We start from the raw sequence: 23,885 nt of genomic DNA, 5'->3' as shown, positions 1-23,885 counted from the left end.
TAACAGTCTCAAGTGGAGAAATAATGTATCCAATTCTATGCAGTAGTATTATCTATATATATACAGTCTTCACAATGAACTGTTAAATCTACAGACTCGGAGCTCAATTTTTGAAAATTTTTAGTTAGATTCTGTTGGCCTGTAGATATGATTGCCACTCAGCGTGAAGACTGTATATACATGACATATATGTATATATAAAATGTATTGTTTGGGACTTTTCACAATGCCATGGTTGCCTCATAAATAAAACCTAGAAACCTTTTACTACATTTCAAGCTGGTATATATATTTTTAACATGGCGGTATACAACTATGTAACAAGACAAAAATATTTTTATTTTTGTTGCAAATGTTGTTTTAAATCATGTAAATGATTGGTACTTAGTAATACAAATAAATGTACAATTTACATCTGTACATGTTTTTATAATTTTTAATACATGATGATAAATAGATTTTAAAAACCTTACATTTTGACTTCATGCATGTATTTAACTTTGAGAATCTCAGGTTTATAACAAATTCAAACATAAATTCGTCTGTACTCTTCAATATGAATGTTACACACTGGGCATTTCACATTGGTCCTTGATCTGAACAGATTTTCAACACAAAGCCTACAAAAGTGTAAATGTCCACATGGGAACACTGCAAAGTTTCGTACATTTTCTATGCATATAATACAAAGTTGTTGATTGTCATCTAGGTTTATATTCTCAGGATTATCTTCATCGTGTGTTGGTTCATTTTGATTGGCCCTAATTACTGATAAATGAAGTTGTCTGTTTAGTTGTTGAACTTCGATGAGTCTATTTTCAATGTTTTCATTTTCCTGATCATTTTGATCTTCTTCGTTTCTATGGTCATTTATATTCTGACCATTTCTCTGTCTGTTCTGAACATTTCTATGGTCATTTATATTCTGACCATTTCTCTGTCTGTTCTGAACATTTCTATGGTCATTTCTATTATGACCATGTCTCTGTCTGTTCTGAACATTTCTAGGAACTGTCCTTTGTAGAAAAATATTGACAACACACAACAAAAAAGTACACATAATCATAATCCAGCTCAAAAGTGTTAAAAATGGGTTTCCTCGCAAATAAATTCCTCTCCATATCTCTGAATACATCCATTTAAAAAAAGAACACATGATGTAAATTGGTTTGCTCAAATATGGCATGCAAATAGAAATCAGTGTCACCAGAAAGGAAAAAATATGAATTGCTAAGTAAACACATATTTCACATATGTGGAACATAAAATGCATCCATGATAAAAAGAATTTGATGACCTGTTTAAAAATTGGAACCAGTGCAATGCCAGCTGGAATAAGCTGATAACACCAGAAAATCAGTTCATGTATCTCTAGTGTAAAAAATAAAAATCCAAATATTGAAACTAGTGAAAAAACACAATAAAGAAAACATAAAGTCAGCATCTTCTTAGACTTCTGATTGTCCTACACGGATACAGGCTCAGTACAGTCCAACACGTCTCTGACATACGTGTCATAGCAGTCTACTCCATTTGTTTCTTTTCGAACTTTCTCGCTCAGTATTCAAATGCTCAGTTATTATTCTTTGCAGTTGATTAGTTTTACGAATAGCTTAGATTTATACATCAACATGCAGCATTCGAAGTTTGTCAACAAAACATAAAAATGTATAAATTAAGTATTCACTGTCCGACTGTTCAAAGACAGCACTATTTTAAGAATGTTAAAACGTCTTGGTAAAAGTCTTTAAGATATATATAAAATTTAAAATTGTAATTATTTATCAATGTTTAAACACAAAAAGTGATGTCGGTCTTAGTAGACGCACACCTGCAGTTTATCATATTACACTCTGAACCAAATTTTCTTTTGAAAAGTGATATGCATGGTAAAAAACACTAATTAATGAGACGTTAAAAACAACTTGTTAGTTACAATAATAATAATTATAACTGATTTTAAAAGAAATTACATGAAAAAGGAAAAATCGTATTCTCATCATCACTAGGTAGAAATATTAAAGTCAATTTTTCAACTGGCTTTGAACTGAAATTTTTCCAAACTAAACTCAAATTATGATAATTATCTCAGTCAAAACGTACAGACTCAGTGGCCGATCCAGACTCAGGATCCAGAACTTTTGCTAAGGGGGGGGGGGGGGGGGGGCGCTGACTGACCTAAGGCGGGCCCGCTCCAGTCATGCTTCAATGATTCCCTATATAATCAACCAAATTTTTCCCACAAAGGGGGGGGCCGGGTCTCCAGCCCCCCCCCCCCCCCCCTAACCCCTGGATCCGCCTATGCCAGACATCATTTTTTGAAAAGACTGGTTATTATTTCTAAGCAAATTTGAGCTTAATAAAAAAGAAATTATAAAAGATTGTCAACTTGAAATGTCAAATTCAGAGAGAAATCAATTTAAAGAATTTGTCAACTAAACTAACTAAGTCTTGTAAGGCGAAGCTGAGATATTCTCTGTGAATATTGTGAATTAATTATTGTACCTTTTATACTGTCTGTTTATTGCTATAGCATGTTATTTATGCTTTTGAAAATAAAATATTGAATAATTTATTCATTCATTCATGAATCCGGCGCTTGGATGAGTATATTTTGGGGCGTGTATATGTATATATAGTCAGGCAGCGTGTATTAGTATATTATGGCGCGTGTATATGTCTATTCTGCCGCGTGTGTGTATGTATATTAGGGCGTGTGTATTGGCTATACGTTAAACATGTTGATTGGGTGTATTTATAGCACTTTAACGGGGGACACGCATAGCGCTATTTTTATTTCTGAGGGCCCTCATGGGGTTTTTGATTATGTGATTACTTGGCCGTTTTTTTAATGATTATTTGATTATTAAGCCAAATATTTCATGATTATTTGATTACCTAGGACTGTATTTTTAGTTTATGATTATTTGATTACTAAAGATAAGCAAATATTTAATGATTATGTGATTATATTGGCAAAAAAATGGTGATTATGTGATTACTAGGACCCCCCCATGAGGGGCCTCATTTCTCGGGTGTATTGTTTATACATGTATCTTAGAATAAGCCCACTTCATCTAATCTTGACATATCAAGAAAATAATTGCTGTGGTAGTATAAAAAGGAACAAATATATCTTGAGTTTGTCACAGTTTAATTTATGTCCTCAAAGGAAAGCCGAACAATTATTCGGTTTATCGTTTGTTTCAAAACCACGGTCTTAAATGCATCAGTCTATATCTGTTTTATCTTTAAATGAAATAGCGTTAAGTGGGTCTTTTAATGGATAAACAAATCACCAAGCCATGAATCAAATGTTACTTCAAATTGACATTCAACATATATATAGTCTGAAAAGTTCGAAACGCAGTCTAGTCGTTGTCCGGGTTTAGTCAGACATTATTTAGACTCGTCATTCTACTTTACGTTTCCGGTTAAAAATCAGAAAAAACTTTGCAAGTGTAAACAACAGAAAGCTGCTCATGATACTAAAAAGAATGCGTAAACCAATCCGATCACGATGACAAACTGACAATAAATGAAGACACTTTCATATGAGTACAGGAAAATGAAGTAAACATATTTAAAATCCAAATCCGAGACCTCAGGTTTGAAGATGAGTATATTGGCATACATTCAAACTATTTATGATTCCTTGGGAAGCTTTGCATTGTATGTTTATACATTTATCATTAATTTAGTGGAATTTAACTTCAAGGCTGTGACAGTTACTGTTGAAACTTTCCAAGATATTATTACAACGACAGTGAACATTTTTAAAGTTATAAACAGCATCCTCTCAAACGTCATATCCTCTGCATTCGACTTTTTGGTAGAAATATTTGGACTCCTGCATGCACTAGTTTTAGTACTATGGAAATTCATGGTTTTTCTTGGGTCTGTTCTGTATTCGTTATATCAATGCATTGAGATTTTGCTGCATTTTATTGCAATTAATGCAGTATGGCTCTTCCGCTTATGTACCAATGGTGCATTTAGTTTCAAAGAAATCCTTATAAAGATATATAACTTAACGTCATATTATGCAGTTATAACCTTCAATCAAATAACTGATGGAATATCTACGATTGGAACAAGTGGCTCTGAAGGAATGGTTACCTTATTTAAAACATTGAAATGGTGTTTATCATCATTTTGGTTGAACATTGACAGTGGAATGATGGGGTTCGCTGAGGGTGTAAGATATGTCACTGATACGATATATTACAGTATGATTGACTTGATATACCTGAAGAGAGAAACATACATAGGCCTTATATTTTGCCTTCTTGTGATTTGGATACTTGCCAATGTGTTCAGATCTTTAAAGCAACGTGGTATGACCTTCCCTGGAATTCAGGAAAACTTTGACGCTCAATATGCAAGAGTTAGACCTACTTTTGGATTTGATTTCTCAGACAATGAAGATGATTCTGAAGGACAAAATGAAGATGATAGTGATATCACAGTGGCATCATCTGAGGCTGACGATGAAGAGGTGGAAGAGTATGAGGTTGATGACCTGACAACAGACGATGAAGAGTTGTCAGATAGTGATTCCTCAATTGATATTCAATTGCCTCCTGTAAATAGTGCTAGTTATAATTTACGTAGATCAACCACTCCGTGTAATGGAGGCGTACATACGTCAGAAGATTTCCAAAAAGAAATTGAAAAGGAGAAGGAGAAATTGAAGTGTGTTGTTTGTCAGGATAATGATAAATCTGTTTTAATTTTACCGTGTAGACATTTGTGTTTGTGTCTCAGTTGTGGAAATACAATTGCAAGATTAAGAAATGTTGATCGTAGAGTATGTCCTCTTTGTAGAGTGAGAATTGAAACAATTATGAATGTCTATACATAGTTCATTATGTGTGGTTTTATTTTGTATGCAGATGCATTTGTCAATATTCACATTCATTTATACACACAATATGATCAAGATAGATTTAACTAATAAAGTAGCCTTTCAATATTGCAATCTACGTTTAATGTTCAAAACTTGTATGTATCTGTGTATATGCACATGACATGTTCTGGCAGGTATACTTTTTGTGTGAAATTTCACTACTAGTAAATAAGACTAAGTAAATATTACTTAGGTCAGTTTATTAAAAGCTGTGAATGAAAGAACTGTTTTGAATATACATGTAGCAAAATTAAGTGCTTTTTAACCCACTGATCTTGCATGAATAAAATTGATGGATGTTAGTAATTCATATAATCAAAGTTCATAACTTTCTACAAGGACGTATATATTGTTAATGTTATATGTCCTTGTTTAGTATAAACTTACATTACTTTACTTTTAGTGTAGGTGGTGTTTACCTGTGCTTTATACATGTTTTATTTTATATGCCATAATGTTACATATATTTACAAAGTTTATGAAATATAAATACTGCTACTCAAAAGGCATGAAAGGAGTGATGTCCATGCATAACTCTTTTCATTTCATTGACTTTAACTTTTGTCTTTTATCATATTGGTGGTTCATACATCCTTCAAATAACATAGTCATAGCAGCTTAGCTATTATGAAATAAAATGATATTATATTGGTTAGTTCTCAGGTGAAATGCCTTTTTTGACTATTGAAATAAGTGATTTTTAAATCACTTACAGAATCACAGCAGTGGGAGTATTTTTCCTGTAAAGTTCAAGGTTTTATCTTTCAGATTATGTAATAAAATTCTACTGTTCGTGATAAAAATTTCACTGTTCAGGGGTGTTGAAATTAGTGGGGGTTATTAAAATAATGATACATGTACTAAACAAGTGATTTTTATGTCATTATCCTAGATTCAGTACAAGGTCATCACCTGAAATGACCTGGTCATCCTATCAACATAGATGTTGGTTCTGATAATTTTAGAAACATAATTAGTCCCTGGATCATTAGTATTCTATACTTAAAGGTAAAATAAAATTAAACACTTCTTCTAGTGATTAATTTGTACTACTTAAATAGGTGATTATTAAAGAGAGACAACTCTTACTCCCAACCTTTATGGAAATTATGTTACTTGAATCAGTGATTTAGAAAATCACTCATTTAAGTAAGTCCCCTGACTACTGAATGATGTTGGTGAGAGTAAACTAATGCGTGCTGTTTCTGGTGGCAGCATCGACAATGTATTAGTTTGTGTTGGGGTCAGTGTAAGTGGAACCACTAGAATGCATAGTTTACATGTTAATAGTTTGTGATTAGTTAAAAAAAAACAATGAGAAGTTGTGGTATGATCTAATGACACCAATAAGACAACTATGATCTATCCACCAGAGTCAGTTTACAATAATCAATACTGGTAGGTCAATGATATTTGGTATGCAGCAGCATAATAATGCAGGGTTGGCAAAGTATTACCCGCCTGGGAAAACCCGGGCGGGAATTCCCGGGTTTTCCTGGGCTGGGCAATACTCCCAGAAATGGGTAATACTGGGCAATACTGGGCAATAAGACTTTTAAAGCTTATTTTAACACAAAATAGTATAGTAAAGTCTTGTTGTAGTTGCATAGTATTATAGCTAAATATATACATTTTATACAGATAAAGATAACCATTGAGAGTCATGTTTCTAGAAGATTGAAAATTCAATTTCATTCTTTTCTCCACTACTTCTATGTAGGCAGAATACAAAATTTGAATATTTTAGGATTATTAATACCTTGTTCATTACCATGTATTGTTTCAACTATCCAAAATTGAAAAACAATGCATTTTATAGCAGTGTTTATGTGAATTATAAATTTAAATGTCTATGCAATCATATTGCTAAATAAACACCCTACAGGGTCAAGTCATTAACCCTTATAGAAATGAAAAGGCTGAATATTGTTATATAAACATATCAATGTCCTAATCTGAATAATTACTTATTAATTAGTGATGTACATATAAATTATGCAAAAGTAATTTTTCTTACATTTTCAAGTTAATTCTTAATGTACATGTAAGATATATACATTTGAAAAATGAATTCTTTGAATTTATGTTAACAGTTTGACCAATCTAGACGAGAGGGTGATTTAATAGACTTTCAGAAGAGAATTATTGATAAAGGCCTTTTCCATTAATATTTGTGTAATGTGTGCCTACATGTTTACTTGTCTCATACATTGTTGTAGTTACAAGAATAGTACTTTTTCAAATGTATATATACACTTGTATTATCACTCTCAAACAAGTAAACTAATTTATAAATCAAAATGTGTTTATAAATATATATACTAGTATCTTAAATGTATTGCAATTGAGTTTGATCACTGAATCCTCTTTAAAATTCAGGCCAGTATTTTATATTACCCAGTATTGCCCAGTATTACCCAGTAAAACCCGGGTTTTCCCAGTATTTCCCACTGGGCTGGGCAATACTCATAAAACCCGGGTTTTTGCCAACCCTGTAATAATGCCATAATTTCATCTGGAAAATATAGCCCCGCCCCATCAGTTAATGATATTTGGATAGCTTTATATACATGCTATATGTAATATTATCATGAATATAGCTTTTTGCTTCATGGATATCTAATCTTAATATTTTTGATATTATATATATTGTATACTTGAATACATGTACATGTATGTTAACATTATACCATAAGCATGATAAGGGAAACGGTTTTAAAATACTTCAAATATATATTTTATTTTAAAGGGATTAGGGTTTTATGGGATGGTGTATATTTGTAATACAATTTTCTAGGCTTTCAATTGCCTTTAACTTGCATTTGGTTCCTGTGCAAGGGTGACAATATTATCTTCTATAATATCTTAACTACTGGTGGTACTGGAATTTGATGTGACAGTTTCATCATTTGTTGTATAAGAACAATACACTATACATGTAATTGCACATCATATAGATTTGAACAGACCTTTTTTTAAATGCTGAAGTATTTAAAAAAAAACTTACTTCTTAAACACTTTCTTTCGTGAAAATCCACTAATTCTTAAATGCATATATATATACTGGTAAATAAACTAGAGAGAACTGATTGTCTCAATGGCAGTTATACCACATTATCTTTTTTATAAATTTTACAGTAGTTCTTCAACAATGACTTCTTGTGGTTGGATTTCATTGTGTATTTGTAATGGTTCTATCATGTTTATGCATTTAAATAGGATGATTGTAAATAGGTTTATATATATACTTTTGAGTAAATTATTCTGTTGCTTTGGTGATAATGTATGAAAGATTTATGCTGTATACAGTAGTACTGTACTATTAAGAGCGATGTATATGTACTTTTTGTAAGTTTGGTGTTATTTGTTAAACATGTAGAAACGGTGCTGTTTATATATTATTGTGTGATTGTTGAGTTGTTGAGTGGCTTGTAAGATTAAGAGCATGCTATAGTTTATAAAACTGGATTTATATGTTTACTGATAGAAGATTAATGGCTGTTCATTATTCACTATTTGTATGACAAATCATCACTTTACCAATATTGTATTCACTATCAAAAAGTGCATTGTTAGAGTGACTAACTAAAGTTTTGAATGTTTATGCTCAAAATAAATTATTATAACTTGAGAGTTATTTCCCTTTGTGCTATTTTGTTTTGCATATATACTTGATAGTTGTAATAGTGCAATTATTTTTGATCATTTTACAAACGGCTATTTTTTAACCCTAGATGGGATTTTTTTTTTATTGAAAACTTAATAATCCCAGAAAATGAAATTCATACTTAACAAAGTGTAAGAACTGCATAGATATAGGAAGATGTGGTATGAGTGCCAATGAGACAACTCTCAATCCAAGTCACAATTTATATAAAAGTAAACCATTAAAGGTCAAGGTATGGTCTCCAACACGGAGCTTACCCGAACAGCAAACACAGATGTGTTATGAGTGCCAACGAGACAACTCTCCATCCAAGTAACAATTTATAAAAAAAAAACCATTATAGGTCAACGTACGTAACGGCCTTCAACATGGAGCCTCGGCTGACACTGCACAGCAAGCTATAAAGGGCCCCAAAATAATAACTAGCATATGACCTCAAAATAATATTTTAGATATTTATTAAACAAATTATAAGGTTAAGAGATCAAATATCTACATAGAACAGAAAAGGAGAGTGTATAACACCAGACTTTTTGACTGACTCAGCAGACCACAAATATATAATTTGTTTTCCATTTTTATTCCTTCTATGACTTATTATGTCTTCTATAAAATAAAATATCAAAATCTAACCGATGAAATAGACCAAGGATACTTGAACTGATTACTATTAAATTAATATATAATAAATGGATTTGAATTTTATTATAAATACTATTTATCGCTATTTTGTGCATTTTTCCTTTGATATTTTTTTGTGATAATTTTTCATATCATGCTACTCGCTTGAGATGGAAAATTATCGCTAGAAACTAAGGAGCCACTTGGCATTGCTAATGAAATTGACATGAAATTGACAACATTGTCATCGGTAAAATAGCGATAAACAGATTATCATTGGTCATCTCAACTCAAGTGCTTTTCTCACTTTCGTCGTGACCGGCTCAAGCGAGGAAATCAATCTCGTTGAGATAACCAACGATAATCTATAATTATCGCTATTTTGTGCATTTTTCCTTCGATATTTTTTTGTGATAATTTTCATATCATGCTACTCGCTTGAAATGGAAAATTATCACTAGAAACTTGGGAGCCACGTGGCTTTGCTAATGAAATTGACATGAAATTGACAACATCGTCATAGGTAAAATAGCGATAAACAGATTATCATTGGTCATCTCAACTCAATTGCTTTTCTTGCTTTCGTCGTGACCGGCTCAAGCAAGAAAATCAATCTCGTTGAGATAACCAACAATAATCTATAAATACACACCGTGAATCCGGAAAAAATCATGAATCTGGAGATGTTTTTCTTTATATTGATAACTTTACAATACAACTATACGGACTATAACTTTTGCTGTTAATCGCAGGCTCATAAAAAATGAGGAAAAAAATATTCCTCTCTATACTATCTTTTGATTGTTAAGTACTTTCGTTTATGAATCTAATAAATGTTTTAAAAACTGCAACTGCAGACTGTATGTAATGTTAACTGGAAGAAAGTCCATTTATAAGTAAAATACTAAAAAACAAGAACAAAATTTTAACAAAATTTCCTTCTAGATACTAGCTTTTTATCATAAACAAGCTTCTGTTCAAGTTTGGTTACAAATCCAGCATAGTTTAAGCAAGTTATTAAAATTTTAAAAACTTTTAACCACAGAGTGAATGTAATGTTTCCTGGCAGAAAAACGAACTCCATTTAGAAGTAAAATACGGAAAAAATAGATTTTATTACAAAATTTACTTCTGGATACTATAAGTTATGATCATAAACAAGCTTCTGTCCCAGTTTGGTAGAAATCAAGAACAGTTTAAGAAAGTTATTTAAAAAATTTCAAAAACTTAAACCACAGAGTGAATATTTGTGGACGCCGCCGACGCCGATGGAATGTAGGAACGCTGTCTCGCTTTTTCGACAAAAACTAGAAACGCGTACATGCACTATATAAACAGACAACAACTGTCTGACAGGTACACGTACGTATAATATAATCTATAATAGAAAGAAAGTGTAAAATTTTAAAAGTGTTCAGTAAAATTAGTTTTTTAAAATATGTCAACACGACTAAAATTGCCAATTGCCTGCTTATTATAAAAATAAGGTGTTGTGGTATGACTGCTTATTATAAAAATAAGGTGTGGTATGATTGCACATTGAGGCAACTATCCACCAAAGTTCAAATGAAATGGATGTAAGCAATTACGGGCAACTGTATAGCTTTCAGCAATAAGCAATGTGAAAAACCGCTGGGTGTGCCGCTCCTGTCATGCTTCAGTGTTTCCCCATATAACCAACCAGACCCCCCCCTTTTAGCCCTCCCCCTTTCCTCTGGATCCGCCTATGCCGTATAGTCGGCTTTATAGTACCCCGACATGAACAATATGAAACACTGCAGTTGAGAAAACTAACGGCCTAATTTATAACATAGCAGTTCACGAAAAACAAATATGACAAGACATGAACCAACGACAACCATTGAACTAGAGGCGCCTGACTCGGGGAAAAGCATGAAAATAATGTGGCGTTGTTAAACATGTTTGTGGGCTTGTGGTGTAACAACACAGCATACAAAATCTAACTCATCAGATCGATACAAAGAATAACATCAAACAAAAATACAGACATGACGTGGCTTTAGATATTTTGATATCAAAGAAAACCACAGGCACTTATTTCTATCCATTGGAAGACCCAACTATCAACGTATATTTACAAGGCCGTAAGGCAGGTCTGTTTAAAGTGAGGCAATTCGCCGAGCAGAGCGAGTCGAAAAATTTTTGGGCTTTTTTTTTAGGGTGGTTCGGGTGCCTGACATGTACGGCAGAAGCTTTTTCCAGCATTACCATCTATAATAAAAAATAAAAAAATATAACAGAAATGCGATTTTTTTTTTATTAACTAGCCGTGTAAGTAACAAATCAAGTTTCAATATTAAAGTTAATCTCTGTTGGTCAACTAAAACTTTCCTTTTCTCCTGTGACCTGTACTGCTTCAACACACGTTCTTGACTTATGTATATATATATATATATGTATGTCCAACATCAAGTTATAAGCTTCTATAAGACGAGCATCAATAAGAATATATTTATTATACATAATCATTAACCATAAGAATAGGTACAGAGAAAAATAGACCAACATTGTTACTTAACCGGATTTTTGACGTTCTAATGTCACAAGTGATCACAAGTTATCTGTAAACATTCCGCTGGAAGACCTATCTGAACACATTATTCTGATGGAAGACCTTTACTTGGACACATTATTCTATCATTTTTTAAGTCATTGGTTTGACCTACCGCGGTTCGAACCCACGACCTACCGCACTAGAATCAATGAAACACGCTTGCATACAACCAGACAATGCTGATCATAAACAGAAAAAGAAACACGAAAAAAATTATTTTCAAACAATACCAAAAATATATCATTCCTACTTTTACTAAAGATAAATAAAAATCAAGAATTGCCTTATACATTTTTAAGACTTCCATAGAAAAGGCGCTTCATGATTTTGTTTAAATTAATTATGAATAATTATTATATTTTTGGCCAATGAATTATTTTATTGTAAAGATTAATAACTATAATCGATTTAAAAATAAACCAAGGAAATTATTAAGCCAGCATATTTATAGGGGTGTTTGTATACTCATGAGTTACCTTTTTCATATTTTTTCTCTTTAAAATACCCATCTTCAACCAGTTTTGTAACGACATTAAGATTTGTTTCAATTTTTTTTATTTTGATTTGTATTCGGAACACTTATTTTTTTACCGTCATCGATTCGCTATGGAAAAGCTGCAATCGCTGCTGCAGATTGAACATATTGGATGTAGTAGTGTGCTGGTAGATAATTTGAAACGCGAAACTTGCATATTGATAATGTAAAATCTATAATTAAAAAAAAATGACACTTTAAAAGTTTGGTCGTCGTTTCAAAAGTGAGGCATTTGCCTCATTTGCCTCCATTACGCTACGGCCCTGAATATTTAGTGCCTGTGAAGAAAACAATAACTTTTACTGTTGAAGATGGCGAGGGCTATCAAGTTCAGGTGCCTTTCTTCAAAGATTTGGATTATATGGAGAAAATACTTTGTCTTGTTGAACATGCTTCGTTGTGTCTCTTAGAAATTCATAAAAAAAAAGCTGTGATTCATTGAAGAGAGAATAAAAACAACTCTGCGATAAGAAGTGCACATTTATTTCCTATTGGAATACAATTAACTCGACATATTTTATCTACAAAACGAACATAAAAATTATCAGTAAATCACGAATGGCTTTGAATCATTTCTTTTTGATGTTACGTGTTTGTTTTCTGGTCCTTGTTTTCTTGTGTTTTCATACAAATTCAATTTATTTCTAAAAGGGAATTGTTACGACTGCAGGAGATAACATTACAACTATAAATGTAGAAAGAACACTATTTCTGTTTTAATAGACCTGTAGTAGGGTAGTATATAGAGTAGATAAATTTATAACTCATAAAAAATACCAGGATTAAAATTTTGTACGACAGACGCGCTTTTTTTTGGCTCTAAAAGATTCATCAGTGACGCTCAAAAAATAGGTTAAAAGGTCCTCGGAGTTTTGTATTTATGTTTATTTTATCCGTTATTATGAGTAATATGATAACTATATTAGGTATGTGGGATCCTGGCAAGGTCTACGTGTCCTTTTGACAATGTTCAGCTGACATCGACCTTGTTTTATTGATCAGTGATTAAGTACGTATCTCAGATAAATATGAAGCAATATGTTGATTATATTTGGTGTATGGAATTTTTGTAATGTATGAAATGATTTTAAAGTGCATATGTTTGTCCAGCAGGTTACATCTGACCTTGACATTATTTTCATGGTTCATTGGTCAATGTTGAGTTTTGTCCATTTATCAGACGCTATAAGCAATCGGTAATGTTTATTCGGTGTATTGTATGATAGCTTTATAGTGTTTTAGCCACATATGTTGATGACATATTGCTTTGTTCCCACCAATCGTATGGGCTGAAACTATATCCATATGATAGAGTGTTTTTATCTGTCTGTTTCTAACGATTATTTTTACCATTTTGTTTAGCGTTTTGGCTTTTATGTTGAAAACTTTAAAACATAGAACATTAAAACAAAAACCATGATCAGCAAGACAAGATCTGCAAATAAATCTGATTCAGCAAAAATGAACTCGTCAGATGTCTTTTTATGGGAGAAAACAGAAAACAGCAGTATAAGATCGGTCATGAACTATATGCTAGTCTGCAATGTTTGAGAGAGTGTTTATTGTTAAAGATGCACAAAGATCTAGGTTCATGTAGGCGACATATATATGCTCAAAGTCTTTAGTGCCTTTAGTTTGTTTTTTTTTTTGCTGTTCTTCATCTCGACAGTTACTAGTACGATTCTGACGGTGCTGTATTTTTAATGAGATATTAAAGAGAGAAGTAATTAAAGTGTGAACACCTTACCGCTAGAGTAACAAGGTACCTATAGCAATTTAGTGCATGTTTTTTGTCGAGCCTGTGACTTTTGTCGCAGAACGCTCGGCATAGGCTAGGGACAGTGATACATCGGCGGCGATGTTAGCTAACAGCTTAAAAGCTTTATATTTAATAGAATGTGCATGGAAGACCTGGATGCTTCATACTTTGTTTATAGATGCCTCATGTTGCAAAGTTTCCGTCAGTCACATGTCCAATGTCCTTGACCTCAATTTCATGGTTTAGTGACTACTTGAAAATAAAGTTAATATAAAAAAGAAGATGTGGTATGATTGGCAATGAGACAACTGTCCACAAGAAACCAAAATGACACAGACATTAACAACTATAGGTCACCGTACAGCCTTCAACAATGAGTAAAGCCCATACATCATAGTCAGCTATAAAAGGCCCTGATATGACAATGTAAAACAATTCAAACGAGAAAACTAACGGCCATATTTATATAAAAAAATGAACGAACAACAAATATGTAATACATAAACAAACGACAACCACTGAATTACAGGCTCCTGACTTGGGACAGGGACATTCACAAATAATGTGGCGGGGTTAAACGTGTTAGCGGGACCCCCCCCCCCTAACCTGAGACAATGGTATAACAGTACAACATAAGAACGAACTATAAAAATCAGTTGAAAAAGGCTTAACTCATCATATGGACAAAAATACAATTGAACGTGACCGGGTACTTTTACATCCTTAAAACAAAAAGACACTAGGAACAGATCTGAGAGTACTCGCAGTTATCTGACAGCTACTTCAAAGCCACTAACAACTAATAAAATATCATGCATCTAAGACTAAACTATCAATCCGTACACATCCAATTTAGTATAAAGACGTCATAAACAGTCAAAGAAAAACATGACCTTGTGCAATGCCAAGTTACAGGTATCGACAGATTGTAGATCCATGAATGTGTGTATGTATATAACATACTAGTAATATTTAGTTTGATTTTAATCTACTGATAACAAAATCAATAATCTATATACGGTATACATGTGAGTACCTTGCAAGGTCAGACAGTTTCATGGATCAGTGAATAAGGTTCAGTTTTGGTGGTCAAGTCCATATCTTAGATACTATACGCAATATGTGCAGTATATTCGGTGTATGGAAGGACTGTAATGTATACATGTCCAACTGACAGGTGTCATCTGACCTTATGTCCATGGTTCAGTGGTTATAGTTAAGTTTTTGTGTTTTGGTCCTTTTTTCTTATACTGTATGCAATAGGTCTACTATTTTGGTGTATGGAATGATTGTAAGGTGTATATGTCTAGCTGGCAGGTGCATCTGACCTTGACCTCATTTTCATTGTTTAATGGACGAAGTTAAGCTTGTTAAGTTTTGGTCTTTTTTTTCTAATACTATATGCAATAGGTCAACTATATTTGGTGTATGGAAATATTTTATGATCTATTTGTTGTATGGAAGAATTGTTAGCTGTACATGTCTGCCTGGCGTGGTTCATCTCGCCTTGCATGACCTCATTTTCATGACGGTTTATTGGTCAATGTTTAGTTTTCTTGGTTAATGTTAAGTTTATGTGACAGTTGTAATACAGCTTTATATTTAGGACTATTAACATAATATCAATGACTAGTAAAGAAAGCGAGACATTTCAGCGTGTGCACTCTTGTCTTATACTGTATGCAATAGGTCTACTTATATGGTGTAAGGAATGATTGTAAGCGTATATGTCCAACTGGCAGGTCTAATCTGACCTTGACCTCATATCCATGGTCCATTGTTTAATGTTTAATTTTCTTGGTTAATAGTTATCAAAAGTACCAGGATTATAATTTTATACGCCAGACGCGCGTTTCGTCTACATAAGACTCATCAGTGACGCTCAGATCAAAATAGTTAAAAAGCCAAACAAATACAAAGTTGAAGAGCATTGAAGACCCAAAATTCCAAAAAGTTGTGCCAAATACGGCTAAGGTAATCTACTCCTGGGGTAAGAAAATCCTTAGTTTTTCGAAAAATTCACATTTTTGTAAACAGAAAATTTATAAAAATGACCATATAATTGATATTCATGTCAACACTTAAGTCTGTGTCTTACTAACCATTAGCAATAGGTCAACTATATCTAGTGTATTGAATGATGGTAAGGTGTACATGTATTTCTCGTTTGGTTTATATGACATTGACCTCATTTTTTTAGATCATGTTCAGTTTTGATAATGTGATAATTTCAGTAAAGCTTTCTATTTAGGACTATCACATAATATCAAATTGTTAGTAAAGACGGCGAGACATTTCGGTGTGTGCCCCTTTGTTTTGAAAAAAAACTTATACGTTAGTGAGCAATCGGCAATTTAGAAAATCTATTGGTAACATTTCTTTGAAAATGTTTTGGTATATACCATAAATTGCTCTACAAAACACAATTATAATCACGTACAACTGAAACAAAAGTGTTTTCTGTCAATGGTTCTCTATACTTTCTACTGTAATCTTATTATTTTGCTACTTCAGTAAATTTCAAAGAGTTGGCTCCGTTTTTCAGTTCTTTATTTGGAAGCAAACTCAGCTTGATACTTAGTATATATGGTTATATATATGTATTGGCATTGAATGAAATGTTGGCTGATTATGTTTGGCTGAATTCGTTTCCTTTTATCCCTTGTAGCCCTAGACTACTTCAAAGCACCTTAGTTTCAGTTGTAGCGGATACAAATGCAACCACGCCCACTGTTCATAGTTAAAACAGAAGTTATACATGTTTCTAATTGTAGGTTATACCGCTACTTCCTTCAGCACGACTTTCAGGTGTCGTTTATGGAATGTCTTTCTAATCTGCTAGCCTGTATATGTAGAAGTTCGATAATTGTTTCTAGTTGATTACGCTATCAGCTTTTATAGCGCTTCTGATATTCTTCAGAAAGGCAAAATATGGTTAAATTTCCATTAAAAATCACAGTTGATTTCCAATCAATCTGAACAGCTTAAGTCTAGAACATGATGTCTCACAACTCTTAATTAATTCAATTAATTGTATTAACTGTATATGATGCTGATTTCACACACGTGATGTTTCTGAGCGACATGTGACAAGTTGAAAATTTGTAAACATGGCGGAGTTCCATAGTAAAATATAACTTTCGAATTAGGATTAAGAGATAAGTGTGACACACCTGAGATTCTAAATGATGCACGGGGATGGGAAAGAAAGGGAGTAAACTGGCAGCTGATGAATTAAAGGAATTATTAGATTGCACATATTGTAAGTTACTAAACTTAGGGTTTCTTTTATTTCTTAACGATTTTATTGATATATTTTTCATAGCGTATAGAACATTAACTAAAAAACAAAACTTGAGTTTTTCCGTTAAACTTTGAAGAACAATTGACATCTAGAAACACCAGTTGTTAATATTGATATTCGATATTCAAAATTATTCTTTTTTTTCATTTTGTTTAAAAGGTCAGGAAGAGTTGATGTATTTATGACTCAAAGAAGTATCAAAAGTTTTTATCACAAGATATTTTTGAACGAAGTTTAAATAAATTGGCAAATTGAAAATTCTAGTTTAGATGATGACTTGAAAATTCTATACCGTATAGCAAATTAAAATTTTCGGATTTACTGTTTTGAAGCAATCGTATTTGAGCTTAAATGACTTTAAATAAACTACAGCTAAGGACCAGAAGTAGCTTTATAATAAAAGCAAACTAATCCATCTATAAGATCTACTGCCACTAAATTATTTTAAAGCTTAAAAATTATAATATTTGAGAGCTTAAAAATTATAATATTTGAGACAGAAAAGAATTCTTTTGAATCGACAATTGGTTCATTCCGTCTATCTAAATGTTTGTGTGGCTTATTCTTTAGTTTTCTACGTTGTGTCATGTGTACTATTGTTTGTCTGTGTGTCTTTTTCATTTTTAGCCATGGCATTGTCAGTTTATTTTCGATTTGTGAGTTTCACTGTCCCTTTGGTATCTCTCGTCCCTCTTCTACTATATGTATACGACCGAATAAAGCTAGGGTTGTATGATTTCATTGACATATAAAAATTGTGCAGTAGTTCGTGAAAGACAAACATAACGATTAATTTCTAACTGATTTCATGACTAAGTTCCTTTTTTCCAAGATTGTTTTCGGTGAAAATAACAGTTAAATAATTTGCTGCGCTTTTTTTACCTTCATCATGAAAGCTCAAACTCCAAAATTTAAAAGCCATGGATGTATAAGTACTTGAACACATGCGAGCTCTGAGTTAGGAAAATATCAATAGTATTCGGTCCTTCAATGACCTGGAATCTTGTTTAAAAAGGAAATCTATACGAACTTTGTTATACATTCTTTAAATTCTTTAGTTCAAATATTGCTTTTTTTTATATACTTCTCAATACATAACTGAAAACACAATACGCGTAAACTTAAGATACATACAATCCATGCTAACATATTGGTCTTTTGAATACAGTTATTCTTACAAATCATGGAGTTTACAATTGTATAACGATCTTTGAATCTTTCAGCCTGTATCGATACCAGAGACATATAATACAATGTCTCTGTCGGTATTAACATTGATTTTATTTTCCAAATTTTAATACGATGAAGCCTATTTTAAGAGACCTCTTGAGGGAGCGCCCAAAACAAAAGGTCTCAGAAAACAGGTGGTCTGTTAATTTGAATCAAAACTATATAAATTATTAAATTCATCAGTCCTCGAAAAGTGTTGGTTCGAAGATTTTGGCCACCAAAATTTGTCAAGGACTGACATAATTTTGATATCTTGAAAAAAAATATGATTGTGAAAACCACCAGATTTTTGTCAAGGACTATCAGGAAAATGATACACAACAGAGGAACCAACCAGTAATGGACTTAACGCACATTTCAGATGATAAATTATTTACAGATTGTTCTATTTGATCACTCACTTTACACCGTTTTTTCAGAATCGAGCACTCTCAAACATGTCTAACCGTTCTATATTATTAGCGTGCCTTTCCCGTGCAAATCGAGAAAACATGTATCATTAATAAAGCACACCTCTTTCAGTTTGAGCCATGTGATTTTGTTTTGCTAAAAATTTGGCTCGTTCTTGTAGTTGTATAGATTTTTTCATTTACACCTCTGGTGCTATATATCTGACCAATTATAAACTTTGTACTTCACTTGGTAATGCTTTTCTTACACAGTTAATGACGGTTTTAACACTTATTCCATTCTAACTAATTGAGGATAGGGAAGCGTGATCTATATACAGTCTGGTTATAATTTTTACGACTCGTCTGTTCCATTATTTAAGTAGTACAGCGGCTCTGTCCAGGCTAGAGTCAGGGTCGATAGGTCACACATACGCTAGGAAAGACAAAGATAAAGTCTTTAGTACTAAGCTTCAGTGTAAGAGATACACTTGAAACTATTTGTGTAGCCCTTAATTAAGGGTTTGTAAAAGGTACAATTGAATGTAAGGTTATAATTTTCAAATAGCTTTAAAATTGTCAACCTTTAAAATTCCACAGTCACTTTCATGTTGTTTTGTATTTATCTTCAAAAGACCATCTTTCTACGGAGTAAAAGCTGTAAAAAACTAGTATTCAGTGAAATATATGTATGTGCCTGTCCCAAGTCAGGAGCCTGTAATTGAGTGATTGACGTTTGTTTATGTGTTATGTATTTGATTTTCGTTTTTACATAATAAAGCCGTTAGTTTTCTCGTTTGAAATGTTTTACATTGTCATTTCGGGGCCTTTATAGGTGACTATGCGGTATGGGCTTTGCCCATTGTTGAAGACCGTATGGTGACCTATAGTTAATTTCTGTGTCATTTTGGTCTCAGAGTTGTATCATTTGCAATCATACCACATTTTCTTTTTTTTATATTTAAGCTTAAGATAGTCATTAGTCTAGTATCATAGACTGACATGAATGAAAATGACATTCAGTGTGGGTCTTTTCTCGTTGTTGTTAGATGATGCTACGACCTATATATCTACGTTTAAGTCCTAGTTCTTTGCTGGATGTTTTTTCTGTATCCGAATCTACTAGTCCTAGCTCTTTGGTGGGTGTTTTTTTCTGTACTAGTATCCGAATCTACTAGTCCTAGTTCTTTGGTGGATGTTTTTTTTTCTGTACCTGAATTTATACTTAGAAGTTTTATCATTTATCTGCAAGTTGGATTTTGACAATTAAACCAGAAACAGACAAGATTGTTCAGCGATTCGCATTGTCTTACAAAAGAAATGATAAGGTATCAATTTGGTGAGAGAGAAATAGACGCAATTAAAATTTCATTCCAAATCCATGACTATGAAACATCTTTTGAAAGTGTTACTGCATCTGGAAAATTCGAGATAAAGACACTATTTCTGTTTTATGAAAACTAATTGCTCTTTCAAGAACAAGAAAAAAATAAAAAAATAAATATTTATGGCTTCTATGTGAATCCAATGTAGTCATCTCATATCTTCAGGGCTGACTTCCCTTTAGAAATGAGAAGACTGCAACTTATACATGTTAATTACTGAATGCTCTCTATATATAGACAGTGATGTACATAATACCTTTCTTTAATAAACACATTGTATCTTGTTTCAGTTGACAAGAAAGAGTTGCAGCAATGGTGAGTACGTAGAATGCCTTGAACCATATAGTGGACACAGGAAGTGTTTATGTATAGATTTCAGGACTTTTACCCTATCCCAACCTAATTAGTTTCTTATAAAGAAGTGTCTTTTTGACACAGCTTTACATTCTTTACTTATTTTAAAAATGTGGTTATTTTGTATGGTTAACAGGATGACCATTTTTTGAGAAATAAATATCCGGCCCTAAAAATAATAATCATGGGCAAAGATAGGATGTAAATGAATATCCTGCAGCACACAATGCGGTAAATCTTTTATACGTTTAGTATTTTGTCTCAACAAACCGGAGAAACAAATTAAAAGCTTCAGTGTGGCATGTCAGTGAGTGATGGATCCAGGATTTTGGGGGGATGGGGTCCCTTCTTTTTCGCCTCAAAAAATGCGCATAGATTTTTTTTACTATTTTAGAATTATCTGCAACTGCAGCCAATGCCCTTTCGAATGTATGAAAATATAATGTGAAATATGTGGGGAAATCTGTAAACTGATTACTTCATTATTGGAGGTACATAGAGTGGGAAGACAAGTTAAAAGGGTCTTGGTTTGAAAACTGCAGACGGAGTCAATAACACGAAACTGGTTCCGCCGTATAAATAATTTGCTGAAAACATTGGATGAGCCGGAACGGATTAACTCGAAAGTTGTATATTCCCTGACATGGAAAGATGGGAAACAGTCTATCAACAATTCCCGGCACTAAGATATACATACATTTAGCATATTTACAACCTTAGCGTGTATTCAATATTCCAACGAAATTTCAATGATCTAAGTTGGAACAGAGATATGACTCTGGCTGAACTTTGTAGACGTGAGATAATTTTTACACAAAATTGGTACCGTTTTAACGGGTTTCCGAAAATTCTTCTGTTATTTCCAGAATTTAATCTGACAAAATGGGATAATTTCACAATATGTTTTTAGTATTTGCACCACTTCAGTAATAGTGCAATGTTTTTGTTATGTTTATAAGCAATCTGGTTGGTTGAAAACTGTAGAAGGCTTGCGAAGAACTGTAATAAGGAACAGCCCGGTTCCGGGTCATACTTTTAGTCTTTAATAACTTTCCCGCGAATTTTGGTCTGGATACAAAAATCACAAATACGAAATAGCTGACAGGTTGATAGAGAAGATTGTGTCTTGTTAACGCAATATAAGCACTGTTTAGAAAGGCGAGCTGACCCATCACGTGTTCTGATTACCATGATTACTGTCGTATTTGCTGTAATCTGTGTAATCTGAGACTACTATATAGTCTCATTTGTAATTAAGCCAATATATAGATAAGGTCAAAAATTAGAATTATCTCCTTTTAGCAACAAATGGCCACAGACCACAATTAATTCCTCTATCAGTTCTTTATAACCTTTTGCATCATTAAAAAAATTGCACCATGCACTTTTGTCCAATTTTTTGTGTGTGTAATGTATTGTCCTAGTCCAAATATATATCCAAAATTCAGAAAGATTGAAGCAATCACTTTTACAAATTTAGCCAATACACATCCATACCCCTATTGACAAGTCAAGAGATGTTCCGAAAACTGTAAATATCACCTTTTTGCACTTGACCTAATCACTCATTCCATATCAAAATCAGTTAAAATACAACCTCCAAAAATTTATTTGACCTCTCTTCTTTCATTTCCACCCAAAAAGATTTAAGGAATGAGTGAGGAAAGGAAAGAAAAAAAATTAAGGAAAAATACACTCTAATTAAAAGGAACTATATTCGTGGACAACGAAAAGCGGGGTCATTAATTGTGGTCTTGGGCCTATTAGGGGCCTAAAACTTGACCAATTCTAATAAAACTTGGCATGATTCAAGCTTAGTATATTATAAAACAGGTTACAAAGTTTCAAAGCCATATGATACCAAATAAAAAAAATGTGGCATTTTTTATATCTGAATTTTGGGTGCTGAATTGTGGCGTTGAATTAGAACAATTAAAACTATCAAATTTGAGCTTCTAAAAACCAAAAGATACCAAAACTAACACTTTTTAATGTCTCTATGTATAAGTTAACATCTATTTAAAGCAACAGAAAGCATATTTCATGTATCAGACTTATGCAAAATGGCCAGAAGTTAATTTTATATGAGCCTGTGCCAAAAAATAGAGGTTTTCAATTAGGGTGAGGCCTTATATCAAATGTAATATTTTTCACTTACCACAATTTTCTGAAGTTGTTAAGTTATCAAACAAACTTTAACAGGTTATAAATGTACTTTTGATGGAAATATAAGTTTCAAATAGCATAACGCATGTGGATAAAATGGTCTTTAGCAATGTTATGCTTAAAAAAACAGATTGCCAGTTTAGGCCGTTCCCCACATTTGCATATTTAAAAGCATATAAATGATATGGGAGATGGAGATATACTTCTTTTTGCTAAAATCTGTGCTCAGATATGATAAAACATGGAGCCTGGATGTAACAAGACTGTCACTTTCAACTATATATGCAGACAGTATGGTCTGATGCAAAGTTTATTAACTTTACTGTTTAAAAACTGAATGAAATGTCAGCCTCAAAAGGCCAATATTTAAACCACTAGCTATCCAACAGAAGAAAGTAAAGGTAGTCTGTGAAACAGAAATGGTTAAGCAACCAGTAATAAGTGTTTTTGATGTAGGTTCAGTGCAATCTGTTTTGGAATACAACTTTTAAGTGCATAGAACTTCACATTTCACCTGCTGCGTATACTGACCGTTAGACTTAGACTATTAAAACAGCACATTTTGCACTCTTTTTATGTTTTTATCTACTGTTTTTTGTGTTCAGAGTTCACAAATAAGTTAAACAACTGAAATAAATACCACAAACACAAATAGATATCAGAAAAAAACTGTCAGAGAGAAATTAAGCATGCTGTTTTTGAAAAAATAGTGAAAAAAGTGAAAAAGCTACATTTTAGGCATTTAACCTGAAAAGTGACTTTTTCACAAAATTTCTATCAAATGAAAGTGAAAATCATTTCTTCTCATATAGTTTGACAAATCAATACCAATAGATCATTCAGAAAAGATGCCAAAGTAAAAATTCTAAATTTGCTGAAATGCACCTCTTAGGCCACAGACCACAATTAATTCCTCTATCAGTTCTTTATAACCTTTTGCATCATTAAAAAAATTGCACCATGCACTTTTGTCCAATTTTTTGTGTGTGTA

The 23,885-nt window shown here is 32.6% G+C and overlaps 2 protein-coding genes across 3 annotated transcripts in view; both read left to right on the top strand.

The window, feature by feature from the left end:
• Positions 1 to 3,428: 3,428 nt before the first annotated feature.
• Positions 3,429 to 8,540, top strand: LOC143063343 (uncharacterized). Its single transcript, XM_076235445.1, has one exon. The coding sequence runs from the start codon at positions 3,617 to 3,619 to the stop codon at positions 4,862 to 4,864; it is 1,248 nt and encodes a 415-aa protein (XP_076091560.1). The 5' UTR covers positions 3,429 to 3,616; the 3' UTR covers positions 4,865 to 8,540.
• An 8,512-nt stretch (positions 8,541 to 17,052) lies between these two features.
• Positions 17,053 to 23,885, top strand: part of LOC143063342 (neuronal calcium sensor 1-like) — a 64,953-nt gene continuing 58,120 nt past the window's right edge. Inside the window, exons 1-2 of one of the 2 annotated variants that reach the window (XM_076235444.1) lie at positions 17,053 to 17,328; positions 20,665 to 20,689. In XM_076235444.1, the coding sequence (XP_076091559.1) occupies positions 17,265 to 17,328; positions 20,665 to 20,689 (89 nt within the window). In that variant the 5' untranslated portion in view covers positions 17,053 to 17,264. The remainder of the gene's footprint in view (positions 17,329 to 20,664; positions 20,690 to 23,885) is intronic. The other variant, XM_076235443.1, reaches the window with a different exon arrangement.

Source organism: Mytilus galloprovincialis, chromosome 2 (assembly GCF_965363235.1).
Source record: "Mytilus galloprovincialis chromosome 2, xbMytGall1.hap1.1, whole genome shotgun sequence".
NCBI lineage: Eukaryota > Metazoa > Mollusca > Bivalvia > Mytilida > Mytilidae > Mytilus > Mytilus galloprovincialis.
This window is presented reverse-complemented; position numbering and strand designations above follow the sequence as displayed.